Source organism: Sarcophilus harrisii, chromosome 1 (genome assembly GCF_902635505.1).
Source record: "Sarcophilus harrisii chromosome 1, mSarHar1.11, whole genome shotgun sequence".
Taxonomy (NCBI): Eukaryota; Metazoa; Chordata; class Mammalia; order Dasyuromorphia; family Dasyuridae; genus Sarcophilus; species Sarcophilus harrisii.
In genome coordinates this window covers 63,233,221-63,255,118 of record NC_045426.1, presented here as the reverse complement: position 1 = coordinate 63,255,118, position 21,898 = coordinate 63,233,221, and the positions used below count along the sequence as shown (strand labels likewise).

Below are 21,898 nucleotides of genomic sequence, written 5' to 3'. Positions count from 1 at the left end.
TGAGTTCAAATGCTGCTCCTAGCATTGGTATCTGTGACTATCAACAAATTACATAGCTACCTTTGAGCATATTACATCATTTGTAAAGTGGAAGCAAAAACCCTTGTAGTCCTTTGCAGAGCTGTTGTGAAGATTCACTGAAATCAGAAGTTATGGAAATCAAATGATAACGCTACTGCTGCTTTTAGGCTTCATCTATTCTTTTTTCATTTAAAGATGGAATTTCACTGAAAAATCAACTGTTGTTTCTAGGTTTGTAGCTTAGAAGGTAAAGAGAACTCAGCAAAAATTTCTTGAATTTTTCTCTGGATTCCTCCCTGCATACACACATACAGTCATCTTCATTTTCAGCTTGGTCTCTGGCATAGGCAAAATATGTGAAAGCATAGAGAATTGTACGTACGAGTTCTGGCTACTTGCTTTTTTTGTGGATTAAAAAAAGCTTCTCCCTGTGGCATCGCCACAAAATGGGCAGGGGACCAAGTCTAAATTGGTATGTGGTGCTGTTGGAAGGTCAGGAATTTAATAGCCTTCTGTCACTCCAATTTTTTTAGTATGATTTTGCAAGAGCAGAACTACTGACTTTATTTTCTATGAGAACTTTTTGTATTGGCTGAGAAACATTAGATTTTTATAAGCATGCAGAACATGACTTCTGGATAGTCCAGACAGTGAAAGTCCATTAATTAGGATTTGAGTAACCAGCATTCATCTGCCAGTTCACAAATAGCAAAAGGCTTTTTTTGTTTGTTTGTTTCTTTGTTTGCAAGATTTATTCTTCCCTACAATCTTATGGGGTAGGTAGTATAAGTATCATTACCCTCATTTCACAGATGGGAAAATAGTAGCCCATAATCAATGGTAGCCCACCTTCCATGATTACATATTCAGTAAGTGGCCTGGCCAACTAAGGCTTTCTAATTCCAGAAGCTTAATGTTCTTTTTACTTCCCTACCCTTCTTTTTTCATTTCCTCTGTTTGAGTAAAGAGTCATTTACCATATTGCAAAGTACATGGCAAGATCTCCCAAAGCTCTCACTGATATTCCCTGTGGCATTCTAGTAGCATCAGTTAAATCTGGTGCCATTTGGTCCTAGGTAAAAAATACTCTCTGAAAGGAACAACTAAATCCAAGGAAACAGGCAGAGAGACGTCGTACAGAAAATATGGGGCAATTGGCTATAGATTTGACATGGAACAAAGCAATGTAAAATGTGGGATTCCATTGTTAAAGGTCTTTAACAATCGTCTTTAAACATCATTAGTCATGCTAGAAAAACCTTAAGCCTCTGTGGGATATCCCTGCTGGGTGAAATTACCATGGACAGAAATGAATGGGCAAACAAGTTCAAGCCAATTCAAATTCATTTTCTTTGCCTGCTGCTTTCTTGCTGGCTAATGTCAGGCATTCAGAGATGAGTAATTTCTTTTATGTTGGTGTATCTTAGAAACAACTTCATTTGGGATGCTAAGCTTGTTGTTGGGACTGTGGTAGTTAAGGTCTTGTAGTCATAGAATCTTAAGTTAGAAGGGGCCTCTGAGATCATCTAGTCCATTCAAATGAAGTAATAATTTTAAAGTGCTTAATACAGTGCTTATATATAATAAACACTAAAATATTGTTTTTATTGTTATTATTTTTAGGTTAAAGTCTTCAAAACATGGCATGTGTTATTTCATTTGACCCTTACAACAACCCTGGGAGGTAGATTATCCCCATTTTACAGATGAGGAAACTGAGGCAAGCAACATTAAAGTAAATTGCCCAGTATAGCTTGGCCAAAGTTGAAATTTGGTCTTACTCCAGACTGTCTTCTGTTCATTGGGCCACCTGGCTGTCTTAGAGTTTTCCTCTGAGTTTCCATAAGAGAATCAAATAAGATAACATAATGGCTTTGTAAAAGAGGCCAGATAGCATCATCATGTGTATAGCCTTATTATTTAGAGGCAATCTCTTTTTGAGCTCAAGTCTCTCTTCTCAAGTCTTCTCATCATCAGTTCTAGTTTTGAACTTCATTATAGCACAGAAATTTGGAGAAAGCTCCCCTTTCCTCCTCTGTCTGGTTTTCCAATGAAATGATTTCCAGACCTCTCACTGTCCTGCCTCAGTGCCCTACTGGATACTTCCATTTATCACAATTCCTTTTCAAATGATAATACTTGGATCAAATCAGCAAAGAGCACAGTGGCAACTTTCTATCACAAAGAAAACCTAGAGTAGTAGACAGGTTGGTAGATTCAATAGAATCAATCAATCACTAGAGATACAGAAACAAAAAGTAGGAAATCTAGGTTCAAACCCTTCCTCTGATACTTAGTAACTAAGTGCCTATAGGAAAATTATATAATTTCTCTGAACCTCAATTTCCTCATGTGTAAAATGGGAATGAGAATATCTTATACCTCTTACCTTACTAACTTGTTCTGAGGATCAAATGAAATGATATATATAAAGCACTTTGAAAATAGTAAGAATTGCTATGGAAATGGTTGTTATTTTTGGTCTGAATTCTGTTGTATTCAAAGAATCAGAGATCTTGTTAGTTTTCTTATTGGCTGAAGTTGACTTTGTAGTTCACTAAATTATTAACAATTCTTTGTCACCTGAAATTCTGATAGGTATTTCTCTTTTGTTTTGTAATTGATTTTTTTGAAAACCAGTGAAATGACTTAAGTTCATCCCTGATAAAAAATAATTTTGAAATTTGACTGACTTTTCCATCATCTTAACAATTCAGTCCTTTTGTCACATCCCTCAACCCTGGAATCCTCCAAAAAGTCAATTCAATTAGTTTGTGGTGGTTATCTTAGTGAATATGTGTACTATCTTCTGGGGAAATCATCAGAATCTTTTCTAAATATGTATTGAATATTCTTTTGATTCTCCCTTCTAAAATTTTGCAAAGAGTTATCAAAATTATTTTGAAAGGTTATCAAAAATAGTTATCAAAATACTAGTTTGTATTACTCTAGATCTGTTCTTTTTTTTTCCTTTTCAAAAATTTGGAAATTTTCCCAGTTCTAGTTTTCTGAGAGCTCTCTTAAGGGCCATGATTTTTCAAAGTTTATTGATAGTGTCTGCAAATGTCTTCAGGTCATTGGGATTAGAAATAAATAAACAGAAATATAAACTCATTTTAAACCATCTACATATTATCTTGCCATTTACTCATATATCTTTGTCAGCAATTCAATGTGACTTCTTTTTTACCTTCCAATTGGAAGGTTCTTTTTTTTGCTTGGGGCAGGGGGAGAAAGGAAGAGAGCAAAGATTCATTAAGCACCTGTTATGTGCCAAACGCTGAGCTAAATACTTTACAAAATATTTAATTTGGTAATATTTTTGAATTTAATTTTTGAAAGGGTCAATTTATATTGCTGCTATATTTCTAAAGCCATTATGATGTGTTACTAATGAACTGAGTTTGGATTTATATCTGTTATTTATCATGCTTCAAGGAGTTGTGTTTTGCGGGGAGTGATAACAGACACTTCTTTTGCTGATGAAGATCACAATCCTTCTGCATTTTGAAAGGCAGTAAAGAGAAGCAAAATGAAGGCTAGATTTGGCACCCAAGACTTAGATTCAGATCTTGTTGCAAACATTTTTTTAGCTATATGGCTTGGCAATTTCAATTACCCAATCTATAAAATGAGGAAGACTCTAGCACTTATGTTGGTGCAGAAGGCTCCCATAAGATCTATACTGAAAGGCCCTCATCTACCTTAATGAGCTCTTTAAAAAGCAGTGATAGTTCTTTTCATCAGTCTAGTAGATTTCAAGTTGATAAATTCAGCCCTCCGAAACCAGTCTGGTGATAAGCTCCTCCAAACTTCCTTTGACTGGTTCTTAAACCCAGATAGGGATCGGCTCATACCAGGTTCCTGCCTATTTGAAAGGACCCACTGGTGTTCTGTTGGCATAACCTCTAAGAACACGGCATGATATTATGATGAGACCTCAGAATGGGGAATCATAGATGTGATCATAGACTAGCGGCAGAAGGGATCTCAAGAGGACATCCATCTTTAACCCATCGACTTGAGATTTAAGGAAACTAAACACATGAGACTTCAAAGTAACTGCCCTAAAGTCTCTCAGAGGCATTACTGGTGGAACCAGGATCCTCTATTATCCAATGACCAAGTCCCATCGAGGTGGTTTTTATTGTGGGGAAAAGCACACTGATAATTACCCTTAAACGTGCCCCATTTTATGCCTCTAGGAGTTGTGTTCTTTGTATGTTTCTTTTCTTGCTCACGATCTCAACTGTGTTCTAGTAAAGATAAATAAGTTATGGTATCAGTGAATCCTACATCATCTATGTCTTAATTCTGTTACGTTTCAGAGTAGATATAGTTAAGTGTTCATACTCATTATTTTGGTTTGTTGTTTGTTTATTTTAAGGAGATTGCTTTTCTCTGCTCTGCATGCAGTAGACAGACTTACCTTCCATGTACCTTTCCTTCCAGATTGAATCTGGATTTTTTCATGAAAGTGATGTCAAGATAGTGGCAAAGTCAATTCGGGACAGAGTGGCATTAATTCAGTGGAGGAGAGAGAGGATCTGGCCTATTGTGCAGTCTGAAGAGCGCCGGGATTCTGAAAGCCTCGATAAATCCAAGTTGCCACAGGCACAACTCCAGGTTCAGGTCACATACCATTCTCATGTGGGCCAGCAGACTCAGCTGGAACCTGAGGAGCCTGAAGCTGACCAGCATCTCTTTCAGCCAAAACTTCCTACAAGCGCCACATCAGTGGCATGTAAGTCTGCTTTTTTTTTTCCTTTACAAGGAAAATATAATTGTTATATAGCAGAACCCTATTCCAGCATGATTTGTAACTTCATGCATTTACGATTTATGCTTGGAATCAAATATGTTCTCTGAGACTAATATACCTATTTAAAAGCTTTGTTTAATTTTTTTTTTTGTAAAGGGAGGAAGGATGTTTTTTTTTAAAAAACAGTAAAATCATTTTCATATTGTATATAAGAAAAAGAAGATACTGTGAAATGGGGATTTGTAGCTTATTATTATTAGAAAATTTAAGACAATACAACCTATGTGCTTTTTTTGGTAAGGTTATGATGGGCTCATTTATTTTTCTTATTAATGTTCTTAGGACTGAGTACTAGGCAATGTGATATAGTTAAAAAGAATACTGGGCTTGGAATCAGGAAAGGCCTGAGATTGACTCATATTTGTGGTACTTGGTTATGTTGGGCAAGTCCATTAAATTCTCTGGGTCTCAGCTTCTTTATCTGTAGCAGTGTCTGTGGCATCTAATCTCTAGGATAAAGTGTTTTGAAGCACACTGCAAACCTGAAAGATATATAAATGTTGGGTCTTGGGCTTAAATTAAACTGGAGAAAGCACTGGCCATGGGAGGGCATCTAGCAATCATCTCACAACACATCTCTCTTTAAACTATTATTTAAACTTCTACACTGTACTGAATACTGGAGACTCAAAGATAAAAGTGAATCAGTCCCTTCCCTCATAAAGCTGTCATTCTTTGGAAGAGATAACATGTGTATTTACAAATTGTATGCAAAATGGATACAAGGTAATCGGGAATGGAACAGTAACACTAATTGGGGGGGGGGGGGCGGTGAAGATCAGGAAAACTTCATGAATGGAAACTAATCTTGAAAAGAAGCAGAAATTCTAAGATGCAGAGAGAAGAAATGGAATATTTTCTAGGCAGGGAGCATTGAAAATACTTTACCAGTTTTATAGTTTTTCCATGTAAGTTTCAGGCAGGTTGTGAAACACCTTGTATGTCAAACATATTTGACTCTAGAGGAAATAGGAAATCCTAGGATTTTGAGAAACGTAGTGACATGATCAGTGACAAAAAAAAAAAAAAAAAAAATCATTTGGGTGGCAGAGAGCACCATGAATTGGGGAAGGGAAAAACAGGGAAGGAATAAGAATTATCATTCTATTGAGGGATGACATAACCTTTGAACTGGTAGAATCCCTTAAACACCTAGGTTCCTCCTTTAGTAAAATAATCTAATATCTATGCCCACTTAAAGTGCTGTAAACAGTTTGTTTCTACTTATAAATGATGTTACTTGAACACGCTTGGCCATTAGTTTTGTGTTTACTTATGTTTCTACTTAAGTACTGTTGGCTAAATTCAGAGGAAATCCAAAAATCTGAAGAAGTAATATGAAGAGTTATTTCTGTTTACTTGTCACTTGGTTTCTTACTGAAACTTAAAGATCAAATCTTACTTTAGGCTTTTAGAATTGCAACTTGTAAATCTTACTGTTTACTTAATTATTGTGGATGACAATATGTACACAGGATAGTAATAATTACAGAGGGGAAAGCGGAGAAGAAGGAAAAAGAAAAAGGGAGTAAAGGAAGGAGTTATCAAAAGCTTACTGCGTACCATGCTCTGTGCTAAGCACTTTACAGAGCACCTTAATGTCTGCAAAGTGTTTTAATTTGCTATGTTTGATGGGTACTAAAGGTATTATTGTCTCTATTGTACCAATGAAGAAAAGTTACATCACACAGTTTACTCAGTGTCACATAAGTCCCCCTGACTCCAAGTCAAATGCACCATCCACTAAACCAGGCTACATAATGGAGTGAGTGATAAATGCTTCTTCACAATTTTGTTCCATAAATTTAAATTAAACTTCTGAATGCATTTATTTTTATTTGATTACAAAAGAGAAGAGGGAGAAATTGAATCAGGTCATAAATATTTACCACTGCCACTCATGACATACCTTTTCTTTTTCTTTTTGCTCTCTGAAAGAGTATGTTGGCAAAATTGGCTTTCCCCACTGCTGTACTAGCAGCAGTTTGCTTATTGAGTTCGGCAAAGAAGGTTGCTATTTGATACATGCAAATCCTGAGGCCAGCAGTTAGGCTGTTGCTGACATTGAGAGTTTCCTTTGGGATATGGGAACAAAAAAGACAGAATTGAGAACCAGCTGTCATTTTTCATTTTTATTGCAATGAAAGCTGTAGAATGAACAATTTCCATGGGCACCATCTTGGAATTTTCCACTGAGAGACACAATAGTTTTAGTGAAACAAGCTTGTTAATTGTATGGAGATATTTAATAAGCTTCAGTGAATCTGAAAAGGCCCCTTCTCAAGCTTTAATATTCAGTAAAATCATTCTAATCCTGACTTACATTTGACAAAGATGCCACGATGGACCAATTGCCAAGCTTCTGCAATTTCCAAAGTTGAATTCGAACCAAATCTCTGCCTGATGAACAGCAACAAAGTTATAAATTGTTTGATTGTTTTGTAAAAAGCTAGGCTCGTAGTGTACTTGATAATGCATAGAATGCTGGATGGAAGATCCAGACATACACTTTGGAATCATAATGGGACAGTAACCAGAATACTGAGATATTACTCTCTGGCTTTATTTTTCCCATATACCAAATGTAGACAAGACCTATTCAAGTGATTCTACTGCTCTTCTGTGAATTCTGCCAGTCTTTTAAGTGCTGTTATAAGACTGATCATATTACTCCCCTATTCAATAAACTCCAGTGACCCCTTATTATCTCTAGGATAAAATAATATGTGTTTACATTTCCCAATGTATTCTCTTTCTCTCTAAACATTTTAATCCAACTATACTGTGTCTTAGTTTTCAACATAATACACAACACCTGGCTGTCCTTCATACATGAATTATATATCTTCCTGATCTCTGCTTTTTGGATTCTCTGATTTCCATTAAATTGCATTTGAAATATGACTTTCTATATAAAATATTTTCCTGATCCTCGCATTCACTCATTGTTGCTTGTCCTTTGTTCTCAAAAACAACCATGACATCAGGGAAGTGGTACTGTAACATGCAAATGAATTAGAGGGCCATGCAAAGCTACTAGTCACATTTTCTCATCCAGAGCCACCTGGGTCCAATGGCAAGGTACAGATCAGGATGACTGGAGGTGCTCCCCGGATGCAGTGGGAGACTTTGGCCTTTTGAAGATAAAGGCTTTAATAGATCTCAGTTTGACTGAGGCAATCTTCTACTCACTAATATAATCCATCCTAAAACTATCTTGTCATTCACTCAATGAGTATTTATTAAGTACTTATTATGTACCAGACACCTGGGGATACAAATACAAACTCAAAAGAAAGTTACTGCACATAAGAAGATGACATTCTAATAAGGACATTTCCCAGAAGGGAGCTGAGAATGAGAGAGAGAGAGGGACAGAGACAGAGACAGAGGTACATGGGATTTGGGAAATAGGACCCTTCCTACAATGTTATACTTTCTCAGTTTGATGGATGTTGTAGTAGTCAACCTTGTAGTTTTAATTACATTCTGGCATATAGAGCAGATCAATCTCTTTTGGAGTTGATGTTATTTGCAAAGCTTGAACAAATTGCTTAGAAGTACATTCTAATGCACGAGTGAGTTTTTAATGTAATCTCTATATTAATGTTCCCATTTCCCTGAACATGTCCAACATTCTTTGTTCTGGGCATTAAGGGTACCATAGTACTTAAAAAATGTTTACTCTAAACCTTGATATTTTGTTTTGCCTTCAGCGGACAGCACATTTGACAGTGGCCAAGGCTCCACTGTGTACTCCGACTCCCAGAGTAGCCAGCAGAGTGTGATTTACTCCTCCCTGCCCGATGCCATCCCTCCCACTATTCAGCGTGTCTATAGCCCACCTGTCAGTGATGGTCAAGTTGGGACACAGAGCCACCCATCTCTGGGGCCCTACCAGCAGCCTACACCGGTAAGTTTTTAGTCTCAGTCCTCATTGGTCATGTTTATAAAGAATCAAGAATGTTGTTGTAATAATGCCCAGGCTATCTGACTGTTGGAATGATGTAGTGGAAATCCCAATAGTAGTAGAGACCCAAATAATTTTTTTTTTTTTGACTGAGGCAATTGGAGTTAAGTCACTTGCCCAGGGTCACACAGCCAGGAAAGTGTTAGGTATCTGAGAAGGTCCTCCCTGACTTCAGGGCTGGTGTTCTATCCACTACAGCAACTAGCTGTCTCCCCCCCCAATACTTTTTTTTTAATAGCTTTTTATTTACAAGATATATGCATGGGCAATTTTTCAGCATTGACAATTGCAAAACCTTTTGTTCCAATATTTCCCCTCCTTTCCCCCATCCCCTTCCCTAGATGGCAGGTAGACTAATACATGTTAAATATGTTAAAATATAAGTTAAATAAAATATATGTATACATATCCATACAGTTATTTTGCTGTCCAAAAAGAATCGGACTTTGAAATAGTGTACAATTAGCCTGTGAAGGAAATAAAAAATGCAGGCAGACAAAAATAGAGGGATTGGGAATTCTATGTAGTGGTTCATAGTCATCTCCCAGAGTTCTTTCACTGGGTGTAGCTGGTTCAGTTCATTATTGCTCTATTGGAACTGATTTGGTTCATCTCATTGTTGAAGAGGGCCATGTCCATCAGAATTGATCATCATATAGTATTGTTGTTGAAGTATATGATGATCTCCTGGTCCCTGCTCATTTCATTCAGCATCAGTTCATGTAAGTCTCTCCAGGCTTTTCTGAAATCATCCTGCTGGTCATTTCTTATAGAACAATAATATTCCATAATATTCATATACCACAATTTATTCAACCATTCTCCAACTGATGGGCACCCACTCAGTTTCCAGTTTCTGGCCACTACAAAGAGACCTGCCACAAACATTTTGGCACATACAGGTCCCTTTCCCTTCTTTAAGATCTCTTTGGGATATAAGTCCAGTAGTAACACTGCTGGATCAAAGGGTATGCACAGTTTGATAACTTTTTGAGCACAGTTCCAAATCACTCTCCAGAATGGCTGGATGTGTTCACAATTCCACCAACAATGTATCAGTGTCCCAGTTTTCCCACATCCCCTCCAACATTCTGCATTATCTTTCCCTGTCATTCTAGCCACTCTGACAGGTGTTTAGTAGTATCTCAGAGTTGTCTTAATTTGCGTTTCTCTGATCAATAATGACTTGGAGCATCTTTTCATATGGCTAGAAATAATTTCAATTTCTTTGTCTGAGAATTGTCTGTTCATATCCTTTGACCATTTGTCAATTGGAGAATGACTTGATTTCTTATAAATTGGAGTCAGTTCTCCATATATTTTGGAAATGAGGCCTTTATCAGAACCTTTGACTGTAAAAATGTTTTCCCAGTTTATTGCTTCCCTTCTAATCTTGTCTGCATTAGTTTTGTTTGTAAAAAACTTTTCAATTTGATATAATCAAAATTTTCTATTTTGTGATCAATAATGCTCTCTAGTTACCCCCAATACTTTTTAAGAAACCCCTAGGCCATGCAATTTTGGGAATGCTGTTCATCTTAGGAATATAGCTATTGGAAGTGATATAGCACAATCTTGAAGAATGTATCTGTGAATAAAGGGAATTGGACCTGATATCCTTATTCTACTAAGCTATCCAAAATTGTATGTTCTGTCACCCAAGAGTCTAGACTGCTATCTTGTAGCTCAAACAATGAGTACTTTTCAGTTTCATGAAAGAAGAAATGGGTTCGTTGTTAGTCCTCTTTACCCACCAATCATGTGAACCGCAATCCCATAGTATCATTTATTCTGTTCTGTTCTTCGTTCTATACTCCCCAACTCTACCTCTTAATTGTTTTCCCCATAAATTTACCTTAAAGATTTTCTCCTTGTTCTTGGGAGACTTCCTTCCTTGGAATTTAGCCTGCTTTAATTGGTGTTACAATTATAATAAAATTTTGTCCCTCGACTTAGAAATTATTTGAGCTTCCAGATTCTCTTGAGACACTCAGGACATTGGTCCAGAACTTCAGTATATTTTAGGAATCCCCTGTATCTCCTGCAACCCAATAATCTGTTCATATGATGAACATCCTAAATTATCCTTTTAATCAATTAGTTTTTTCTCTAATTGCAGGAAGTGGGGGATCAAATACCATTGAATAAGCCAAAAATTACTTCTGCTTGGCTTTGGAACCCATTAGGCAACTAAGTCTGACTTTGACTAATTAGGTTGAAGTTTCACAGTATGTGCCATCTGACTTCCCAGATTTGGCCAGAGACCAAATACCAGGGAGAATATCAACCTGGGATTAAAAATTTGTCATAGGATAATCCTCAAAGTGAATTATTCATACATATGTCACTGAGAGTTAGCTTATTTTCCTTCCTGTCCCCAACTTCTCATTCTTCTTCACTCATCATTCATATTAAGTAGCTTAGATATTTATCTTTTAAATTTGTATTTACATATTTAAATCTTGCCATTAAAACATAGACCAACCAGCTATTCTTTGCATTTATCTATTTTCATTAAAATTGGGTTTAAATTTACACACACACACACACTTTCTCTCTCTCTCTCTCTCTCTCTCTCTCTCTCTCTCTCTCTCTCTCTCGTTTTGTGGCATATTTGGAAACTCCCCCAGGATGCAGCAGATGGTCTCAACATGCCTTATAATTCCACTCAACCACCATTAACTCACTAAGTCTTTGAGGAAAATTCAAGTTCCATTAGTGGACACATGGTCACTTCTTTCTTCCTATTTTTTTGGTCATGCTTTTTCTTTTGTTAACTCAGTGGCTCTGCTGTTAGGGATATATTCCTGCTGGGAAGGGAAGATAGGGAATAAGTCTGGGATACAAATGAGAAGACAGTCTTCTACCATATCTTCAAAATTCAGAAGAACATGTTCTCTAAACTAGATGAAATAGTATAATTTGTATAATAATAAATATCATATAATTATATATAATTAATTGTATAATTGTATAAGTCTCAAGGAAAGATCACCACATTCTTACTGGTCAAGATCTTTCTGATAGTGTCTATGTATGTATATGTGTGTGTGTGTATCTTATTTCAGGATTCCTTAACTTTTTTCCACTAACTCTTTATGCTAAAAATTTTTTATATGACCCTGGCATATGTGTAAATAAAATCAGTATACAAATCAAGCATTTACTTATAATAAACCATAATCACATCCCCACCATTAAGTTATAAGACCTCATATGGAATGGCAAACCACAGTTTTAAGAAGCTGTCCCTTATTTAAAAATAAATAACCTCCTTTCTGTGAAGAGTGGAATTTTCTGTCAGTGAGATGTGTCCATTCATGAAAATAATACTATATTAAGAGGTTTCAGCCTATCTGTTATGTCCTGTGTGACTGTTTATGCATAATGCTAGCTTTGATTAAAAGTTAGGAGTAGGGATATAGAACTGTTATTTACAATATAGATACAAGGTGGTATTGTTGGCTTATATATTATTCAATTTAACCAAATTTTAATATGTCTTCTATATATAAATCACTGTACTTGGTACTGAGAATACTAGGGAAACAAATAGTCTTCCTTGGGAAAGAATTTTTTGCGTTTTTTCTTTCTTTTTTCTTTTTTTTTTTTTTTTTTTTTTTGGAAGTAGAATTCCTAGTATTATTTTCCTTTTTGTCATTTCCTTTTTCCGGTCTTCCATTCTGGATATATTTAAATAGCCTGATTTACAGCAAGGTCTATTAAATCTGTAAGTTGTCCTAAATTAAAATTGGATGGGTTGTGCTTTCTCTTCAGCCTGGACTTACTGTGGGCCCTGTTTCATCCACTGTACTCCCTCCAAGACCACAGCAACATTACCCAGAACCAGCAATGACTTTCTCAGTGCAACCAACAACAGTTGCTTCAGGGCATATGGGGCCAGCACCATCTATGTTACCTACTCAGCCAGTAAGTCCATGAAATTTCTTCCTTTCCTTTTTTTTTTTTTTCCCTGAAGTAATTGAGCTTAAGTGACTTGCCAAGGGTCACACAGCTAGGAAATATGAGACCGGATTTGAACTCGGGTCCTCCTGACTCTAGGGCCAGCACTATATACACTATGCTATCTAGTTGCCCCAAGTCTATGAAATTTCTTTATCTTCCTAATCCAGTCTTGGATGAGAATAAGGGTAAGAGAGCTTATATTAATACCTTTTGTTTCTGCCTTACAATCATTTCCTGATATGGCATCTCCCTCTCCAAAATTGAATAGAAAATAAAATTAGACTAAAATAACTGATAAGTGCTTCCATTTTATATCTAATGTTCTGCCCTTATAATTAGTTTGTCCACTGAGAGGAGTAAGGTTTTTTTAATTATTATTTTTCCATGAGCAGGATTAATTATTGCCATTTTCTGTAGTTGCACTTTTTTTCTTTTAGAGCTCTTTTTATTGTCAGTTGTTGTAGTTGAGGTACCTTTAGTTCGTACTGTTTGTGTTTATTTTCTCCACTGTTCTGTCCTAGACTTTCTTTCATCTCTCCCTCTGTAATATTTTTATGAGTGACCTCATTAGTTCGTATGGGTTCAGTTATTACCTCTATCAAAAATGATTCCCAGATTTATTTATCCATCCTTAACCTCTCTCCCAAACTCCAGTTTTGTATTCTTAACTCTCTTAGATATTTTGAACTGAATAGTCTGTAGGCATCTCAAACTCAACTTGTCCAAAACAGACCTCATTATCTTCCCTACAAAACCCCTTTCTTTGTAATGCTTCTATTACTGTCACCCAGGCTCACAATCTTGGTGTCAAGGTGGTGTTTTTGTTGGTTGTTAGTTTTGCAAATTGTCTCTCCATTAGCATTTGAATCAGTCCTCAATAAATGCTTATTGATTGAATATTTCGGGCTTCATGAATTTGTAAAATCTCCCCTTGTTTCCTTGAATTCCTCATTCATTCATTCTGCTAGATTCTAGAGACAAAAGTGAAACATTCCATTAAAAGGATGAAGTAAAAATAAAGCATATTATAAGCACAAACTAATTTTACTAGTCCAGGTCACTAAGACCTTGCAAGATGAAGAAAGCATTTGTGGAGGAGGCGATCACAGTTTTTAAAGGTGAAAGAGACCTGTATGATTATATCTCATTATGTACTGCATTTTGTTTAGCCATTCCTCAGATGATGAATATTCCACTTGGTTTTTAGTTCTTTGTTCATGAAAAGTTCTCCTGTATTTCAGTCAGTATCTATTTGGCCTTTTATTTCTCTTTTTGACCTTCTTATTATATGTGCTCAGAAGTGGTTTTGCTAGGGCAGAATGTGAACAGTTTAGTCAGTTTTCTTATCTAGTGGCACACACTTTTAGTTTAATCACGTTTCTTACCTAATGGCATACATTTTCTGTTGTGATAGTCCTTTTATTGTTGAGTTTTACTCATGATAGATTTTTCTCGATTTATATTTTTTCTTTTTTCTTTTTTTATAGCTTTTTATTTACAAGTTATATGCATGGGTAATTTTACAGCATTGACAATTGCCAAACCTTTTGTTCCAATTTTTCTCCTCCTTCCCCCATCCCCTCCCCCAGATTGACCAATACATGTTAAATATGTTAAAGTGATTTGTTTAAGAATAATTTGACAGCTGAGTAGAGTATGAACTGGAAGGAGTCAAGATTTGAGGGAGATAAGACAAGCCAAGAGACTATTGCAGTCATGCAGGTATGAATTAATGAGAACTTATACCAAGGTATGTGCCTTTAGAGAAAAGGAAATATTTATGAGATGTGAAAAAGGAAGAATTCATCAATTTTGGCAACAAATTGAATATTGGGGAAAGGAGTAAGAACCTGTAGAATTGAGAATGACATCAAGTTTGCAAGTTTGGATGACTGAAAAGGTAGTGGTACACTTGATAACTGGGAATTTGAAAAGAGGAAAGGGTTTTGGGGGGGGGGGGGGAAATGAGTTCATGTTTGAACAGATTGCATTTAAGATTTCTCTCAGACTTCCAGTTAGAGAATGAATTTGTAGGTTAGGAAAGAGAGGTTAGGACTGGATCAGTAGTATGCTAAGAATCTTTAGTACAGAGATAATTGAATCCATGGGAGCTGAGTAGTTCGCCAAATGATAGAGTAGAGAAGGAGAAGGGAAGATAGAGTTGTGGAGGGATATCTACCATTATTAGCAAGTATGATGTGAATGAAGATCCAGGAAAGGAGACCTAAATGGAGCAGTGATACAGTAGGAGGAGAACCGGAAGGCAGCACCATCATAAAAATCTAGAAAGACAGTATCAGGGATGATTGATGGAGTCAATGGATATTTAAAAAGTGCAAGAAGGACAAAGATTGGAAAAAAGGATTAGATAAAGCAATTATTTCCTGAACTTTGGAGAAATTTGTTTCAGTTGAATGGCAAGGCCAGAATTCAGATTTTAGAGAGTTAATGAGAATGAGAAGAAAGCACAACTTGCAGCTCACCTTCTCAAAGAATTTAATCACAAAAGGAAGAAAGGATAAATAAATGAGAGGTTTTTTTGAGAGGGGGTTGCCACTAAGTTGTGTTTTCAGGTAGCCAAGAAGTAAGCATATAAGTGATTTAGTGATGATTATTGAGGGTACAGTCTGCTGGAGGGAATGGAATGGGGTGGGATCACTTGTGCATGTGGAGGAGATAGCTGTCGCAAAGAGAGACCTCTTCATGTAAGATAGGTGAAGGCATAAACAGTGACAGAAGGTATCTAAACAATGTGAGATTTGGAGGAGAGAAGAAAAAGAAACTCTTGGCAGATGGCCTTAATTAATTCCAGGTTTGCAGGGAAACAGACATTTATTAAGCAGTTATTACGTGCCAGGCACTATAATAATCACTTTACAAATATTGTCTTATTTGATCCTCGCAACAAGGTAGCTATCATTATCCCCATTCCACTGTTGAGGAAACGGAGACATATAAAAAGCCAGGAGACTTGCCAAGGGTCGCTCAGATATTAAGTGTCTTGGAGTCAGATTTGAACTTGAGGCTTCTTGATTTCAGCCCCAGCACTTTGTTGACTACACTATTCACCCATCTAATAAAACATGAGTTAACTTTCTCAGTCGAAAGTGAAGGGGGAGGTAGGGAGTTTTTTAAAAGGAATGAAAAGATTTGGAAGAGCTGCTGTGGTTAATGGGATAGTAAGTTAATTGAGGAGATATAAAAGGATTGGCTAGATACTGTGAGGACTCAGCTGAGATTATATAACATAAATTTAAAGTGGAAACAGCAGAATTTTATGACTGCTGGACGTGAAGTACAATACAACAAGAGTAGAAAGCTAGGTTAAATCCAGGTTTCAAAGGACTTTAAAAACTAAAAAGAGGAGTATTTGATTCCAGAAGTAACAGGGAGCCTCTGGAGTAGGGGAATAACATGATCAGATCTGCATTTTAAGCAGAATCATTTCTGCAGCAGAAATAGTGATAAAAGCTGACATTTCTTTGCAAAACCATTTACAAACATATTTAATGCTTACATACTTTAGCCATGTGGAGAACTTGGAGGCAGTTTGAAAAAAAACAATCTTTGCATAGCCTTGTTTGTGAGCAAAGACCTTGGGCTTTTGTACACAGGTCACTGTGGTTCTCTTCCTTCTGTTGGAAAGGTTATGGTTTTTTGAATTAAACTGGGACACTTTCCAAGTGCAGACATCTGAAATGGCCTCCCAGGCCTTCTGCTAAAGCATCACAAAAGCACTGTTGTGAGAAAATATGGTTTGTCCTGTTCTGGAATCTGTTCCTTGTGAGCACTCAGTTCTTTTATTACCCTACTATTTCTCCTCCATCGACACAGCTGTTGTTTAACTATTTGCCTCACTGAGTATCACCTATCTTGTCATGAAGTTTAATTTCTTAGAACATAGTCAAGACTCTATATCTGTTCTTCTCTTCACTCCATACCCCTTTCAAAACAAAAAGTCTTTAATAAAACAAGCAAAAAATAAAAAGCTTTCTTCTCAGAATACTCATAGAGCCCAAAGTTCAGATTTGAAAAATGACTTGCCAAGTCATGTCCTCATGTGCTGACCGGTGCTGTGCTCCTCTAATATTCTTCTGAGCTTGGCTTATGCAAGGGAATGCCTAACTCAGAAACAGACTACCTTCAGAGAACCCAGGTCTGCAGCTTTCATATATGACAACTGAAGAGGAAAATGAACCTTCTCAACCCTTTGTCATTATTTGGTGCCTCCTAAATCATTGCTTTAGAGCCAGAAGCTCATCCATTTCTATCCCTTTATTTTCTAGATGAGAAACAGAAGGTCAGGGAATTGAATTAATCTGCCCCAAGTCACACAGCTAATTAAAGTACTTAAACTGAGATTTGAACTTGGATCCTCCAAACCCCACTCCCCTTTGCCTTTCTCATATGCCCATTTCCTAGTTTCTTGAAGTTCTCACATTGCCTAGGATTCATCCATCCACCCTACTTCAACTCACCACCAGGATAATTATACCTTAGAAATCACCATCATTCAAATACCATAACTCCTTTTTCTGAATAGTATTCTTACCATAAACCTTTCCACAACTATTCATCACCTTCATTATGACTCATTCCCTAGCACTTGCTTCTCTTTATTATCGCTATTCTGGCCTGACTTTCCCAACCTTGACTATTTTATGGTCAGCTTGACTTTTCACTGTTCTTACCCTCCTAATCTTAACTACTGTTTGCTTCTTGTATTCCTACTTTGGAGCCACTGGAGGTTGCTGGAGCAGGACATCAAGGCATTCCTACTGCATCAATAAGCATTTATAAACGTCAACAAATATTTAATAGTCGCTTACTATGTGTCAGGTACTATATAGAGGTTCAGGAGATACAAAGAAAGTATAGTAACTCATGGAAGCTTCATTTAATGGGCCCACTAAAAATCTATGCTTATTTCAACTCAGGGCTCTGTTCCACGTGATCATTCTTTTAAGCATTCCTTATTTCCACTCTCTTTTGCTGTGATTTAACTCTTCTTCCTGCCCCTTCCTCCTCAACCATTCTCTGGTGAAACTGCTTCCTTGCTAAACATAACTCTCTCCCTGTGCCTTCTATTCCATCTCTATCAGTCTTTGAACCTATTTTATTGCCTCTCTCTTGAATCTTCTATTTTCCCCTCTTTATTGGGTCTTTACCATTAAACTGCAAATATGCTCAGATCTCCTGTATCATAAAAAGAAAATTCAATTTACCTTTCCATCTTCAAGCTTTTATATCATCTTTCAATTTCCTCTGTGCTGTCAAACTATTAGAAAGAATACTCTACCTTTCCTGTCATTTATTTCTTCATCATCCACTCGTTCTTCTTTCCCTGGAAATCCATACTCAGTGTCCATGATTATATTCCAAGAGCTTCCTCCTAAACCTTTGATGGCCTCCATATCATCCAATCCAATGATACTTTCCCCCCATATTTTCCCATCTTTATTTGACTTGGCCTTTATGGCATTAGAAATTGTTGAGTAAATCATCTTCTGTGATATTTCCCCCACCTTAGCTTCCATGACACTATCCTCTTACCTCTCTGTAACCCATCTCATTTTTATTCCTGCTTTAATCTCTCTGTCCCTTAAACATATATATTTCCCAGCATCTTCTGCTAGTCCCTTTGCATTTCTATTCCTCTCTTCTCTTCCATCTCCTACATTTGACTTTAATAATAACCTTTATGCAAGTGATTTCTAATGCTATATCTTTACCCTCTTCTCAAAGTTATGGGCCTGTGTTCTTCCAACAGCCTTGGATGTCCTACCAACACTTAAAACTAAACATTTCCAAAAACTAAACTCATTCCTTCCATTCAAACTTAATCTCTCTTCCCCAGCTACTAGTGATTTGTGGCACCACTAATCCATTATTTCAGACACATAACTCCATTAAATCATCCCTTTTAGCACCTGTATATTCAGTTAGTTGAAAAATTGTTTAGTTCTATTTCAATCTATTAAAAATCATTCTTTTAAAATTTTGAGTTCCAAATTTTCTTCTTCCCTCCTCTCTCCCTAACCCATTCCCATTTTCCTTTTCATATTAAAAGCTCTTCTTTGTGTGCCTTTTTTATATGAGAAATTTTCCCATTCTACCTCTTCCCCATTCTCATCTCTTCAATTTTTTTTAGAGATCATTCCCTTTTAATCAACTCACATATATATCCTCTACTTATACTAATTCTAAATTCCTGCCCTAATAATGACAGAGTTCTTAGGAGTTACAAGTATCATCTTCCCATATAGTAATGTAAAGCAGTTTAATTTTATTGAGTCCCTTTTTCATGTTTATCTTTTTATCTTTCTCTTGAATCTTCTTATCAAAATTGCTATTCATCTTTGTCTTTTCATCAGGAATTTTTGGAATTTCTCTAATTCGTTAAATATCCATCTTTTATCCCTGAAGTATCACATTATTTCACTGGTTAGGTTATATTTGGCTGTAATCCTTCCCTTGCTTTCCAGAATATCATATTCCAAGCTCTCTGATCCTTTAATGTTGGAAGCTGCTAAATCTTATATGAACCTCACAGTGACTCCACTATTTTTAAATTGTGTATTTAAGTATTTTCTCTGACTTGAAAGCTCTGAAATTTGGCTATAATATTCCTTGGACTTTTCAATCTGGTACTCTTTCAGGAAGTTATTAGAAGATTCTTTCCATATCTATTTTATCCACTATAGCTAACATTGGGGCACTTGATATTTTCTTGAAAGATGATTTCTAAATTCTTTCTTTGATCATGGCTTTCAAGTAGCCATTCTTAATTTAGCTCTCTTGGGTCTGTTTTCCAGATTGCCTGATTTTCTGATGAAATATTAAACATTTTCTTCTTTTTTCATTATTTTTATTTTGTTTTCTTGTTTAATGTTGTCTCATGGAGTCATTACTTTTCACTTGTCCAATTCTAATTTTTTTTTTTTTTTTGCTTAGGCAATTGGGGTTAAGTGACTTGCCCAGGGTCACATAGTTAGGAAGTGTTGAGTTTCTGAGGCTAGATTTGAACTCAAGTCCTCCTGACTTCAGAGCTGGTGTTCTATACACTGCACCACCTAGCTGCCCCGCCAGTTTTTTTTTTTTAATTTTTAAGAAATTATTTTTGCAGTTTAATTTTTAAGAAATTATTTTCTTTCTTTATTGAGATTTTATATCTCTTTTCCCACTTGGCCAGTTTTACTTTTTAAAGAGTTCTTTTCTTCAGTGAATTTTTGTTCCTTTTTTCATTTGACATGTTCTGCTTTTTTTGGTAGCTATTTTCACATTTTTTCTTCTTCTGAGTTTATGTCTTAGCCTTTTCTGTAACCATAGTAGCTTTTTATGGTCAAGTTTTTGGGTGTTGTTGTTGTTGTTGTTATTTTTGTTGTTATTTGCTTATTTTTTTCAGCCTATGTCTAGACTTGGAACTTTATGTTAAAGTTGGACTCTGCTCACTTGGGGAGCAGAGACACTGTCTCAATGCTTCAGGTTTTTTGATGATTTTTGTTTTCAGAGTTAGTTCTGAGAGTCTGCAGGTTTGGGGTACTTCCAAGATGGTGTGATCCTTTTATTCTCCAAGTCTACACTCTTGCCTTACTCAGGAAGGGCTCCTGATCACCTGCAACCACAAGTCTTGGCCTTCCTCTCTGCCTTAGTACTGTGTTACCTTTTGACCAATCATTGTCACTTTTCTCCAAAAATGTGACCCAGAACTAATTGTATATGGGCGAAAGAGTTGCCATTTGGCACCAGCTGTACCCAGTGCCAATAAAGAGTGACCTGTGGTCTCTTTCTAACTAGGTGTCCTACCTGTCTCTGTCTCTGAACTGAAAGCTCCCATGGCTACTGTTGCTCCAACCATTTCTGCAGCATGTGTGTGCTCCAAAGAGACTTTCATTAGATCTCCACTCCAATGTTACAGACTTCTGCTGGCCTTTTAAGTTTTCTTAGGCCAAAAAAATATTTTACCTTGACATTGTTGCCTGCCACTCCAAAATTTGATTAGAGACATTATTTTAAAGTTATTTGGGAGAGAATGTTTCTAGAGTTCAGCCTTTTTTTTAGTTTTTCTTTCAATAATATCCAGCTCTTTCTCTCAGTTCTCACTGTGGTGACATTGTTCTGTCTTTGCTCCTCTTGTTTAGTTTCTAGATTCTTACAATACCCTCCTAATTCACTTTCCTGCCTAATCTGTCACCTTTCCATGTCATTCTCTTAATTTCTGAATGATGTAACATCCCATTATTTTACTTCTCTACTCAGAAATCCCTAATGCCTCCTTATTGCCTACTATATAAAATATAAACACCTTAATCTAGTATTCAAGGCCCTTCACATTCTCATTTCCAACTCACCTATCCAGCTTAGTTATCTCACCTAGATGTATTCTGCATTCAATCAAACTAAGCTTTCTTGTCTTGTCTTGCCATTTTCTGTTTTCGTGCTTTGTTCTTACTCTCTTCTGTGCCTGGAATGATTCCATACTTTTCTACTGTTTTCCTTCAAACCGATACAGATGTCATCTCCCCAATTATAAGCATTTTTTCCCCTCAGATTTCTCATAGTACTTTGCAAAGATCACTGTACTTCCTTTTATCAATTTTTTTTTTAATTTGGCCCTTACTCCTACCCAATTAGATTGTAATCTCTGAGAACAAAGCCTGTGTCTTATTTATCTTTGCATACCCAATGTCTTACATTATGCTGTGTACACATTAGGTATGTTATGTACTTTAAGTGGAGTTGTAAATTATTTGAAACATTGCTCATTCCACTCAGGAAACTATCCTGGGCCTTAGGAAGGTATCTTATTAATACAGACCCCATGAAAGTAGCTGAGAATTTCAGGAAAGCTGGAGTTTGGCTTGAGATCTTCACATGGGGAACTGATTCATAGGTTTATAGTTTGGGAGAAAAAATCTAGAAGAGATTCAAGAGATGCAATGATTTTGCATTCTCATTTTAGACATGAGGAAATGAAAACTTGGTGAACTTGAGACATATCAAAGTTGACATTAAGCTTGTGAAAGAGACAGTAGAGAGAACCTGTTCTTCTGCCTCCCAAACCATCAGGGTCTTTCTCACCACTTTTCAGTAAATTTTTCAGCTGCTTCTCACATAAG

The 21,898-nt window shown here is 36.4% G+C and overlaps 1 protein-coding gene across 11 annotated transcripts in view; it reads left to right on the top strand.

The window, feature by feature from the left end:
- The window catches only part of WNK2 (WNK lysine deficient protein kinase 2), a 229,488-nt gene that overhangs the window by 142,605 nt on the left and 64,985 nt on the right, over nucleotides 1–21,898 (top strand). For all 11 annotated transcript variants that reach the window (XM_031956956.1, XM_031956948.1, XM_031956938.1 and 8 more), the window contains exons 8-10: nucleotides 4,474–4,765; nucleotides 8,560–8,756; nucleotides 12,591–12,743. In XM_031956956.1, the coding sequence (XP_031812816.1) occupies nucleotides 4,474–4,765; nucleotides 8,560–8,756; nucleotides 12,591–12,743 (642 nt within the window). The remainder of the gene's footprint in view (nucleotides 1–4,473; nucleotides 4,766–8,559; nucleotides 8,757–12,590; nucleotides 12,744–21,898) is intronic.